The sequence below is a fragment of the Lathamus discolor genome, unplaced genomic scaffold (assembly GCF_037157495.1).
Source record: "Lathamus discolor isolate bLatDis1 unplaced genomic scaffold, bLatDis1.hap1 Scaffold_80, whole genome shotgun sequence".
NCBI lineage: Eukaryota > Metazoa > Chordata > Aves > Psittaciformes > Psittacidae > Lathamus > Lathamus discolor.
Genome location: NW_027069391.1, coordinates 108593 through 121261, shown reverse-complemented (window position 1 = coordinate 121261; position 12669 = coordinate 108593). Strand labels below are relative to the sequence as shown.

General features: G+C 49.3%; 1 protein-coding gene and 1 long non-coding RNA gene across 2 annotated transcripts; both read right to left on the bottom strand.

The window, feature by feature from the left end:
• Positions 1-7394: 7394 nt before the first annotated feature.
• LOC136006934 (olfactory receptor 5AS1-like) lies at positions 7395-10961 on the bottom strand. The gene is made up of 2 exons (XM_065664949.1): positions 10574-10961; positions 7395-9587 (listed from the first exon to the last, which is right to left on the bottom strand). The coding sequence occupies exon 2, from the start codon at positions 9547-9549 to the stop codon at positions 8611-8613; it is 939 nt and encodes a 312-aa protein (XP_065521021.1). The 5' UTR covers positions 9550-9587; positions 10574-10961; the 3' UTR covers positions 7395-8610.
• Positions 10962-11155: 194 nt separating this feature from the next.
• On the bottom strand, positions 11156-12218 carry LOC136006935 (uncharacterized). Its single transcript, XR_010609346.1, has 3 exons — positions 12117-12218; positions 11772-11900; positions 11156-11416 (listed from the first exon to the last, which is right to left on the bottom strand). It is a non-coding gene; the product is annotated as an uncharacterized LOC136006935 (long non-coding RNA).
• Positions 12219-12669: the final 451 nt, after the last annotated feature.

Below are 12669 nucleotides of genomic sequence, written 5' to 3'. Positions count from 1 at the left end.
GGTGGTGGCTGTCCCAGGAGCGTGACTGTACCACATTGCTGTTCCCACAGGCTGACGGCCAGGGCAAGCAACACCGGAGATGGAGGCGACGATTTCGGGCAGCAGAGCCATGTGAGTCCACAGCAGGTCCCCCAGAGGAGCCCAGCGCCATGTGGAGCAGGATGGGTGTAAGGTCCTGGGTTGGTTCCAGCCCCCCGACACTCAAGAACCCCTCCTTGGCTTGCAGGTAATGCTGTGTCCCCCCTGTGTGGGCCCTGGCGCTGCAGCCCCGGCTGCACAGACTGCATCAAGGCTGCGCGGGAGCTGCAGGAGCTGGTGCTGTCAGCGTGGGCTGGGAGAGGAGCTGCAGCTGCTCTGGATGCTGGCACATGGCAGGCGCTATGGCAGGACCTGGAGGAGCTGGTGGAGCAGGGCCAGCTGAGCTGCTGCGGCTCCCCCAGTAACCCCAAGAGCATCAGTGCCCCCAAGAACCTCACAAAACACACCGAGTCCCAGGCACTGCAGATGCTGTGCCCTCCACCGCTGCTTGGTCCCCTGGACCCAAAGCTACCAAAGGAGAGAGGAGCTGGGGAGCCCAGGGCCCTGGGCAGTGCCAGTGCCGTGGGACAGCACAAAGCGGGACAGCAGGAGCCACAGAGCCCACGTGCATCTGAGGAGAAAACAGCCGTCCAAGCACCAGAGGGGGATACACTGAGGAAGAGCCTCCTTCACCTGCATCGGGGTTTGTCACCGTGGGACAAGGAGTGCCTGTGGCCTTCTGATTTAGTCACGGCCCCCACTCCCATTCTCAGCCGGAATGATGGAGCAGCAGGACCAGAAGCAGGACCAGCTTCCAAGCTCCTGAAGAAAGATGCTGCCTGTCAGACCAACATCACCACACAAGGCAGGGGCCATGCTCACAAAGAGGACAGGAGCTGGTCCTGCGCTACAGCGCCTGTCAGCAAAGCGAGGCCCAGAATGAGACAGGCTGCGGCTGGGCACCTGTGGCCACACAAAGACCCTGCCCATGTGGCAAAAGCAAAGCAGCTCAGGCAGAAGGAATGGGTCATGCAGCAGCAGGTTCAGGCATCCCTCACCTGCACTGTGGTCCCTATGACACCGTGCTCCTGCCTGGATTGTATCTCCTCCTCCAGGCCCGTTCCAGGGGAGGAGAGCAGGCAGGCATTCCTGGAGGCCAGGACCCTGCCCAGCACATCCTGCAGCTCTGGGAATGAGACGGGCACAGACACCAAGGGTGCGCCAAGGACACCCTGTGGCGTGGTGAAGGACTCGGCAGGGCCAGCACCCACCTTTGTGTCCCCAAGCCTTGTCCCTGCATTTCCTGTTATGGACACCAAGCCAGAGAAGGCACAGGGAGCCGAGATGGCTCCAACCTCAAGCCCCTGCTGCACACAGGGGATCCCCAGCCAGCACAACCCATCCTCGCAGCAGCACTGCAGTTCCGCTGTCACCAGGAATGTGAGCTCATGCCAGCCATACCCAGCCCAGGATGCCCAGGACACTGCAGCAGCATCAACGAGCAATACCCTGCGTGTGGTGATGGAGAAGATTCGGCAGCGGCTAAGGAAGTTGTCCTTATCCCCGGAGAGGTCTCCCACTAAATGCAGCTAACATGGTGCGGAGAGGAAGGACCAATCTTCCCAGGGCTCCTGTTCTCCGTGAGCCCTCTGTTCTTGTAAATAAACACGTTGATGGTTCTCCAAAGAGCCATGCAAGTGGACTAACCCCTGCTGCAGGGGCAGGGTGTGTTGGGCATGGGAAAAGGAAGGTGGGCTCAGGGGAAGCTGTGCTGTCCCAGCAGGAGGACCTGGCCAAGAGGAGAAGCCTGGGCAAGGTGGGTTCTGCTCCTAGAGCTCCTTCTCAGCCCTGCCCTGCCCAGCCCCTTCTGCCACCCTGCAGGGCAGGTCCTCTGGCTCAACTTCACTTGTTCTCCAAGCCTTCCCTGAGAGCAGCTCCCTGCAGCCCCATCCCAGGCACCTTTGGGGACCACAGGGCTCTCTGAGTGCCTGTAGCTGCCTCTCAGGGGCAGCTCCACAGCAGTTTGCCCAGACACAAGCTCATTGACCAGACAAGATGATGCCAGTGTCCAGCTGCAGGGCTGAGGTCCTCGATACCTACAGCACGTCTCTTGGGCCAGTTGCTGTACTGACATGTCTATGCTGTGCCCCACATCCTCAAGATCTCCTAATAAAACGCATACATCATGGACCACTCCAGCTGTGCCGCTGTACTCATCACCTCAACCAAGCTCCTCATTATCATCTCCTATACCTGCATCACAGTTGCCATCCACAGGATCTAAGTCCAAAGGCAGGCAAAAAGCCTTCTCCACCTCTGCTTCCCACCTAATTCCTGCAGCCAGATTTTATGGAACAGGCTTTTTCATGTACACACAGTTCACAATTCTCAATGGAGCACAAGAATCATTGCTTCATTTATGCTCTGGTGATTCCCATGCTGAATCCTATGATGTACAGTCTGAGGAACAGGGAGGTCAAACCACCCCTTCAAAGAGCAGTAGCAAGGCTGTGTTTCTCTGAGTACCACAGAGATTCAGGAGTCCAAACAAGTCTTCAAGACCTTGAGAATTGTTAATTGTTAACTGAGACATCAAACTGAATGCAAATCTTGTATCCATGTGGCCATTAAGAGACAAGAGAAAATGCACACACCCAGCAGGACAAGAGCTTCTAGTAACTTCTAGTGTATGCCATAGGTTTGGAACAGAAAGAAAATGGCTTCAAGGAGATACAGAGAGGAACATCAGAGTCTGAAAACCAGGAAGTTTTGTGAAGAAAAAGGAAGGGGATTTAATACTGGACATATGCAGGGATGTTTAATACGTGGGTTAGACAGCACAAGCAGTGTTTACTTTCAGAATCCAAGGAACTTCAGAAGTAAAGAGTCCATCCACAGTGTACCATCAGAAGCAAAGGGAGGTAGGCCATGAGCAGGGCTGGAGACAAAGCTCCGCCCTTGGTCTAGGATCCATCCAAGAAGCAGAAGCACAACTATAACCACACACATCTCCACTGTAGTCAAAGAAAGACTGGCAGCCCTAGACAGAGCTTAGATAGGGCTCCTAGGCTGTGGGCAGGAAGGACCATGTGTCTGAATTGATTCAGGTGAGAATCACCAGGGCCATTAAGTACTATTAGTGCCTTCTAGTATGTTAAAACTAAAAAGAAACCTCATTCTTTGAATCAGCTGAAATACTCACTTTACCTGAAAGTAAGTTTTCAAGGCTACAATTTCTAATATATGAAGACACAGAGTACTTAAAGCATGGCTAAAAAGAGGGCAAAGGCTCTCTGTTCACAGGGAGCTGTATGGAGAAGACAAGGGGCAACAACTACAAGTGGACTGGGAGAGATTTCATCTCAAGAGAAGAAATACATCTTTTACAATAAGAACAATCATTCACTGGAACAGCCTCTCCAGGGACATGGTAGAGTCCCCATTGCATAATAATAATAATAAAACAATCATTGCTTCATTTATGCTCTGGTGATTCCCATGCTGAATACTATGATGTACAGTCGGAGGAACAGGGAGGTCAAATCACCCTTTCAAAGAGCAGTAGCAAGGCTGTGTTTCTCTGAGTACCACAGAGATTCCGGAGTCCAAACAGGTCTCAAAGAACCTGAGAATTGTTAAATGAGAGTAATTAAATGCACAAGTAGTTTGGTAGTCCCTACCAAGGGAAAAAAAGACCTTATAGACGCCTTCCAATACCTAGAGGGGCTGACAAGAAAGCTGGAGAGGGGCTTTTCACAAGGGCCTGTAGTGACAGGACAGGGGTTTTGCTTCAGACTAACCCCTGAAGAACAGTGACCTGACCCCAGAAGTAGAACAGTGTTCTGGCCTATGCTGGGCTTTCAGTGTACATTTTTGTCCACACTGTTGTGTATCTTGTGATTTGCCAGATGGCTTTGGGATAAATGGTTGGGGTGTTTTAAATGATTTCCACTGTCATAGTTTAAGAACCACAGGAAACCCCATGAAAACATCTGGGGCTCTGCTTATAACAGAACCAGAGAACGGTTAGTGTTGGAAATGACCTTAGGATCATCCAGTTCCAACCCCCTGCCATGGGCTGGTACGCCTCACACTAGATCATGTCACCTGATAACAGGGCAATAGCCACCATCTATCAGTAGAGAATTTCTGATCTTTTCATTCAGCTGGGGACTGATGACTTCTCGTCTTCTCATCTATTCTGTCTCTATGTTTTATGGAGCAGGAACTATGGACCAGGAAAGATACTCTGGGTGACCTTGTGTGCTATTGAAACTTGTGCTTAGAAAACCAAATCCCAGCTGTACCCTAAGTTATGGCATTGAACTCTGTGGGAAGCTCCATAGTGTGACAGCTACATGGGCAGCCCTGACTTCTTAGTGCTTGTCTTTGAAGCTGCTCTCAGACGGAGTTACATGCATTTTCTTAAGCTGCTGAAATACGTTTTAAAACCAAAAGAAAAACCCAGAAAATCCTGAATGTATCACCCAAGAGAAAAGCTCTTTGGGCATTACAGCTGACTTTTGAATCCACTCTCAACATGACCAGCAGCTGAGAAGGGATAAAGCTTAAGTGATTTCCATTGTTTTAATATTAAGAATGTGCATTTGCTATGACTAAGATTCAAGTTCCTGCAGTGAAACCATTAGCTTATCTTTTACACCAAAGCAGCAACCACAGAAAAGGCCACTGAGACAGACATCCTTGACATGTGGTTTTAGTAAGCGGTGTGCAAGCAACAAAGTCACAGCAGTGATTTAGCACATGGCACAACAGCTGGAATGACACACCACAGCACTTTAACACAGCCCAAGGCCCATCTCAAGCTGGAAGGGTTTATCATCCCAGCACAGAGCCTCGTAGCTAAGAGATACACAGATTTATAGCCACAACACACAGGGACTGCTCAGCACCCCACCTCTCTGAACATCCATTACCACCTTTGTCAGCCATGCCTTCACTTTTGCCTGGTGTGAAGCACTGGTTTTACTTACGGACTCACACAGACTTAAAGCACACTCTGCAAACCTTCCTTCAGTCTGCCAACACTGTGAAAAGTCGGAGCAACGGTCACAAAGCCCGTGTATACAAAGCCTCTGTTTTGCCCTCACTGGCCATAAGCAGAGACTTAAAGCTGTCTAATATGTGGACACATGAGCACAATTGACATCTCTGGTTCAGGCATTAGAACAGGCTGCCCAGGGCAGTGGTGGAATCACCATCTCTGGAAGCGTTCACAAACCATGCAGACGAGGCCCCTAGTGACATGGGTTAGTGGTGGACTTGGGAGCTCCTCCCTGTGAGGGTGCTGAGGCGCTGGCACAGGGTGCCCAGAGAAGCTGTGGCTGCCCCATCCCTGGCAGTGCTCAAGGCCAGGTTGGACACAGGGGCTTGGCGCAAGCTGCTCCGGTGGAAGGGGTCCCTGCCCGTAGCAGCGGTTGGAGCTGGATGAGCTTTAAGGTCCCTTCCAACACAAACCAGCCTGTCACTCTGTTAAGCTTTAGGCCTCTGGCTTCAGTGCACCTCAGGGAATGCAGGAAACAGCGGTTAACAAGAGAGCAGAGCTGTGTACAGCCCCGAACTGTCCTTGCCCTGCTCCCAGCCCTGCCGCTCACTCCTCACCCGCAGGAGCAGCACATGCCAGAACCACAAACCAGCACCCACCGCTCAGACGCCACCTCAGCGGGCAGGACAAAGGAACCAGCACAGCCCCCGGCCCCGTTACCAGCCCAGCCACCAGGCCCGGGCAGCAGCGGGGTGGCTGAGGCCCCGGGCGGAGCTTACACACCGCCGTGGGGCCGAGAGGCGCGCGGGCCTCCAGGGCTGCCCCCGCCGGCCCGCTCCGGAGCGGCGCGGCCGACTCAGACTGCGGCAGCTGAGCCAGCGGGAGCGCTCCCTGAGCAGGCCAGGGCGCCGCTGCCGCGGAGCACGCTGGGAGGTCCAGTCCAGGCGCCTGCCGCTTCCCCGTGGTGTAACGCTTCCACGGACAGTGCCTGCAGCCCTGCCCTGGGCAGCCTGTTCCAATGCCTGAGCACCCTCTGGGGCAGGAATTGTTCCTCAGCTCCATCTAAACCTGCCCTGGGGCAGCTTGAGGCCGGTAACTCTTGTCCCATCCCTTGTTCCCTGGGAGCAGAGCGCAGCCCCTTCCTGCCTCCATCCTCCTGTCAGCACTTGTAGGGGGCAATAAGGTCCCCCCGGAGCCTTCTCTTCTCCAGACTGTACCCCGCCAGGTCCTCAGCCGTTCCCCATCACACCTGGGCTCCAGGCCCTCCTTATCCCACAACTGCAGGTACAGTAAAAAAAGCAAAAGCTTTTCGTTCAACCTCCCATTACAATGTCCATGCCTGATCTGAATGCTCCAGTCTTCCTCTCACCATATGTGGCTGCTCCCTGGGTTTAGAGGAGCTGTTCTGCATTCCAACAGGGCACAGTAAGATAAAGATGATGGTAAAGGAGTGTCCCAAGCTTTTGTCTTCTCCCACTTCACCAAGGTAGCTTGGAACTCGCTTGGGGCTGTAACACTTAAGGACACAAGGAAAAAATCACAACCAGAAGAATGAAGGAAACAAACCACTGAAAACAATGCACAAAGAAAACAAGGAGGAGCATCTTGCATTTGTTGATCTTTCCTAAGGTTCACTGACTGCAGAGTTTCCTGCATGTAGGCTAAGAAATAACATCGCTTTGGTAAATTATCTTAGTCACTCCGTGAAGGGCCTCTGTTCTCAGCTTGTACCTCAAATATATACCACATGAGTCAACTTTGCATGTCCCAGGCATGTATGTATGTGCAGTTTGGGGCTAAGAGTCACCAGGATATTTAAGGAAGTTGCTAAGTATGTACAGTATTTGTTTATACAAGTTTGCCGATGACACCAATCTGTGTGGTTCGGTTGATATGCTGGAGGGAAGGAATGACATCCAGAGGGACCTTGACACGCTTGTGAGGTGGGCTGATGCCAACCTTATGAAGTTCAACCATGACAAGTGCAAGGTCCTGTACCTGGGTCGGAGCAATCCCAGGCACAGCTACAGGTTGGGCAGAGAAGAGATTCAGAGCGGCCCTGCAGAGAAGGACTTGGGGGTGCTGGTCGATGAGAAAATGGACATGAGCCGGCTTCAGTGTGCGCTCGCAGCCCAGAAAGCCAACCGTATCCTGGGCTGCATCAAAAGGAGCGTGACCAGCAGGTCGAAGGAGGTGATCCTGCCCCTCTGCTCTGCTCTTGTGAGACCTCACCTGGAGCATTGTGTGCAGTTCTGGTGTCCTCAACATAAAAAGGACATGGAACTGCTGGAACAAGTCCAGAGGAGGCCACGAGGATGATCAGGGGCTGGAGCACCTCCCGTGTGAAGACAGGCTGAGGAAGTTGGGGCTGTTCAGCCTGGAGTAGAGAAGCTGCATGGAGACCTCATAGCAGGCTTCTAGTATCTGAAGGGAGCCTGTAGGGATGCTGGAGAAGGACTCTTCGTTAGGGACTGTAGTGATAGGACAAGGGGTAACGGGTTAAAACTTAAACAGGGGAAGTTTAGATTGGATATAAGGAAGAAGTTCTTTACTGTAAGGGTGCTGACGGGCTGGCACAGGGTACCCAAGGAAGTTGTGAATGCTCTATCCCTGGCGGTGTCCAAGGCCAGGTTGGACAGAGCCTTTGGCGACATGGTTTAGTGTGAGGTGTCCCTGCCCATGGCAGAAGGGTTGGAACTCGATGATCTTATGGTCTTTTCCAACCCAAACCATTCTATGGTTCCATGACTCTGTACGGTATCCAGACACCAATGTACTACAATAGCGTGTATGTGCTTTGCAACACTGTGACGCTGCTGATACCATACCCATCAACAAGCATTTTGTAACACAATTAAGCAGGAATAACCAATTAAGCTATGAGAGAGGAAATGAAGGCTTGTGGTATAAAGGCAGAAACAGGTTATGGGAAAACATTCACAAGTAGTAAAGTCTTTAAGGTAAAACACAGGATGAGAAGCATGAAAGGTGTCTGATGAGAGCAGAATAAGCAGGAAGGATGCGTGGTGAAACATGAACAAGCCTGGTCCTAAAATGCAATAAATTGTGAGCAGATGAGATTCCTCTCTGTATGAAGGGTATGGCAAAGCTGGCTGCTAGATAAGGACGGTCTTTTCCACTGTACAAAAGGCTTTCATTTCCAAGTTTAATACGTACGATCGCACCTGTCCGCAGGAGTTTTCTAAATTGGACTTTTCTTTAAAGCGTCTTGGTTGTTGTCTCAATAAGCATAAGCTGAAAAAATGGAATTTTCTTCTGCATTTGGGATAGAGGAGACGGGTTGAGAGATTTGGGGTTTTTCAGCCTGGAGAAGGGAAAGCTCTGGGGAGAACTTGGAGCAGAGGAGAAAGAGATCCTTCTGTGATGGGAGCTGTCTGACTTTGCCTTCGGTTTTGTGATACTGGGAATCACCTTGTAAGTTGACTGTTTCTTTCCCAGCAATTACCAAATGAACCTGGGAAGCTAGATCAGATGCAGGTATTCCTAACAAGTCACCTACATTTAGTCAGGCAGTTCCCATCATTTGTGTTGCATCAGAAACACACTATCTTGTTCTTCTAAGAAAATCACTGTGAAAACACTCTTCTCCCTACTGTTCTCCTTAGAGCATCCTTCACCTCTTTGTTCCTGAAGCTATAAATGAGGGGGTTCAGCATGGGAAAAACAAGGGTATAAAACGCAGAGATCACTTTGTCTGTGTTCATCGAGTGGCTGGAGCTGGGCTGTAAGTATGTGAAGAGGAGGGAGCCATAGAATAACCCAACAGCCATCAGGTGGGAGGTGCAGGTGTAGAAGGCTTTGTGCCTGTTGTCTGCCACATGGATCCGGAGGATGGTGCTGAGGATGCAGGTGTAGGAGACAGCGATGGCCAGGAAGGTGCTGGTTTGTATAAAGCCACAGAGAGTGAGGAGCAGAACCTCGCTGATGTATGTGTTGGAGCAGGAGAGCTCCAGCAGCGGGGGAATATCACAGAAGAAATGGTTGATGACATTGGAGCCGCAGAATGACAACGCGAAGGTGAAAGACGTGTGCACCAGCGAAGTCAGACCCCCGCTGAGATAAACCCCAGCTACCAGGGTGGTGCAGACCCTGCGGGACATGACAACAGTGTAGACAAGAGGGTGACATACAGCCACGTAGCGGTCATAGGCCATCGCAGCCAAAAGGAGGCACTCGGCATCAGCAAAGGCAGCGAAGAAAAACATCTGTGTTGCACAGCCAGTGAAAGAAATGGCCTTCTGCTGTGCTAACAGACTCACCAGCATCTTGGGAGCAATGGCAGATGAACAGATAAGGTCTAAGAAAGATAAATTGCTTAGGAAATAGTACATGGGGGTATGAAGGCAGGCACTGAGCTGGAGAAGCATGATGAGGCCAGCATTCCCCACCAAAGTGGTGATGTAGATGAGTAGGAAGAGCCCAAACAAAGGTATCTCCACCTCCAGACGGTCGGTGAAACCCAAGAGAATGAACTCTGTCAGTGTGGTGCAGTTTTCTTCAGGCATCTCATGACCCTGTGTTTGGCTTTGTCAGGGGATCAGTCCTAGTGGGTAGAGCAATGCACAAACAGATTGTATCTTTCAGAAGACAGAAATGTAGGCACCTCAACAAGTATCAGATGGGGAAACCAATGACTTAGATGACGCCCACTGAGAAGAAACTTTAGGAGGACATTCAAAGAGAGCTTTACACACTTTATATCTTAAATTCCCTTCTGTTTATTCCTTTCATATATATATGGATAAGGTGCTGGGACATAGAACTGTGGAATGGTTTGGGTTGGAAGGGACCTTAAAGCTCACCCAGGTCCAAGCCCTGCCATGGGCAGGGACACCTTCCACTAGAGCAGCTTGCTCCAAGCCCCTGTGTCCAGCCTGGCCTTGAACACTGCCAGGGATGGGGCAGCCACAGCTTCTCTGGGCACCCTGTGCCAGCGCCTCAGCACCCTCCCAGGGAAGAGCTTCTGCCTAAGAGCTCAGCTCAGTCTCCCCTTGGGCAGGTTAAAGCTGTTCCCCTTGGCCTGTCCCTACAGGCCCTTGTCCAAAGCCCCTCTCCAGGTTTCCTGCAGCCCCTTCAGGCACTGGAGCTGCTCTAAGGTCTCCCCTTCAGGAGCCTTCTCTTGTCCAGGCTGCCCCAGCCCAGCTCTCTCAGCCTGGCTCCAGAGCAGAGCTGCTCCAGCCCTCACAGCATCTCCGTGGCCTCCTCTGGACTTGCTCCAACAGCTTCACATCCCTCTTGTTTTGTTGCCTCCACAGTTGGACGCAGGACTGCAGGGGGGTCTCATGAGAGACATCTGGTCTAGGTCATGCTTGTCTAGCAAGGTTGGACCAGATGATCCTTGAGTTCCCTTCCAATCTGGTATTCTACAATTCTATGACATAAGACCTCAGATGGGATTTTATTTAAGAGCTAGAGCATAGTGCAGGTATAGAAGAAACTTTGAAAGATACATCACCTGATGTAAAACATCAAGTATAACATTTTGCATACTATAAGGTATATATTTGAGTGTAGCTGCAACACATTTACCTGTGTGACCAGTAGAGCAAGGAGTTCTGGCACAGTTAATAACGATCTTTGAGGTAGCAGTGAAATGGAGCACTGGGAAAAATGGATTGAAATGCTGGAACATAAACAGATTTATTACTTTATTTAGACGAAAAGACGACAATTATTTTGGAGCACAAATCATTGAGTCTAAAATTAATTATTTCCTCTCACTCTGAGACTTCTTACAAGCATTTTGTGGGTTCATTTTCCTGAGGCTGATCAATCCTTAAGCAACCGATGAAAAGAAAGCCATGAGTATTGTTTTTAAGCATCTGAGCACAAATATACTGTTAGATTTTCCAAGCATTATTCCCCACTTTACTTTTTGTCTGAAACCAAGTGAATTTGATTCAGTCCCCTACAAAATGAATTTCTGGTCTTAATTTTACCTCTCCAGAAGTTCATCATTTAACTTAACTTTGCCAAAGTTAAGACACTTCTCTGGTGATGGCAGTATAAGTTCGAGGCAGGGCAGATCTTTCTTGCTCACCTTTACATTTCCAGGAAATACAAGGACTGCAGAAGGACATTTAATAACGGAACTGCTAGCAGGTCCTGTAAATATCAGTGCTAAGTGGATAAAAGCACAGCCAAACCAGAAATGTCTATGTTCCTTAATAACGTGTAATAATCTAAGCTGACTCGTTCAGGATAGGATATTGAATGGTTACAGTAGAGCCTGGGGGTTCAGAAAGGAGGGTTGCACTGATCTCACCTGTATTTGGCTTTGTAAAGCTTGGTCTAGATGCAACATCTTCAGTTCCATCTATAATCGCTGCAGAGGGGTAGGTGGGATGCATCGTATCCTGGCTATGGGCGCATCTGTTGATGAGAAAGGACGCCTGCATGACCAATATCAATTCACTGCCAAAAGTTTTGATGGTTAGTGAGATGAATCGCATTTTAGACAGTTTTCTTTGATCTTTTTTCAAGGTCCTTCATTCTTGATGCATCCTAGAATCTGAATCACTTTATGGGTATGACCTTTTACTCCAGATGATGTCCGGGGTGACTCAGGTACCGTGATTCCTAGACTAAGATGACAAGCTCTGCCGAAATTCAATTGTGTTTTAGTTTTGGTTGAGACCAGTTAAACAGTGACCTTGTAACATTACCACTTATTTTAACATTATCACAGGTAATTTGAGAGATTTCTAGTGAAAGTAAGAAAAAGAACCTTTCTGCCCCAAAAAATACTCCATAGTTATGCACATGTGGCTCTTTCCTCCTATTTCCAGCTGTGGTTCATGTTTGGAAACTGAGGCAGAGAAAGCCTAGAAGCTGCTGAGTGGTCTTTGATGAGGACCTGCAAGAGGCAGCAGATCAAAATTTAGGTGTAAAAATTAAAGATAAACCAAATTCCCCCCTTTTTAAAGATATATTCATATTTATTGCTTTCTTTTGTTATCTCATGATGCCACAAAACTTTTCTGAATCCGAAATTCATCCAAAGCAACTGACTTAGAACAATTCCTACACAACTCCCTGAATGGAAGGAAATTTTATGCATTAGGAAACTTACCTACTAGGGAAATATTTGGTTTATTTTCCTGGATGAAGGAAATGTTTCTTTTGAGGAATGTCACAGATTTTATATCTTCCTTTTGGACACGGGAGACCGCGATGTTCTCTAGGGAAGAGCAGAGCAAACAATTAAAGTGCTGCCGGTGTTTGTCTCAGTGTCGAAATACTCCAGTGGAACGATGTGCTGTAAAGGTGTTGTACACACTCTTGGAAATGCTTCTAGTATTTCTTTTGACTGGAATCCCATACAGAGTATTGGTTTTAAGCTTCAAAACAGCTTTGAAATGAGAATGGACATCTTGGCAAATGGAGTCCAAGACCGTGAAGTCAAGTCATTGTGACCTTGAAGCAACAGCTTTCAGGGAAAAAGACTTCCAAATGCACCTCAAAATGATTGTGACAATTTAGAAAATGGAATTCCAGAGGCCATTAGAACTTCTGGTAACAGAATTGTGATCATATCAACTTAAAGGTGAACATTCATGCTAGCTAAGGTCCCTACATTATACAGAAATTACACACCCAGAGAAAGATTTAGAGCAGTTTAAGTT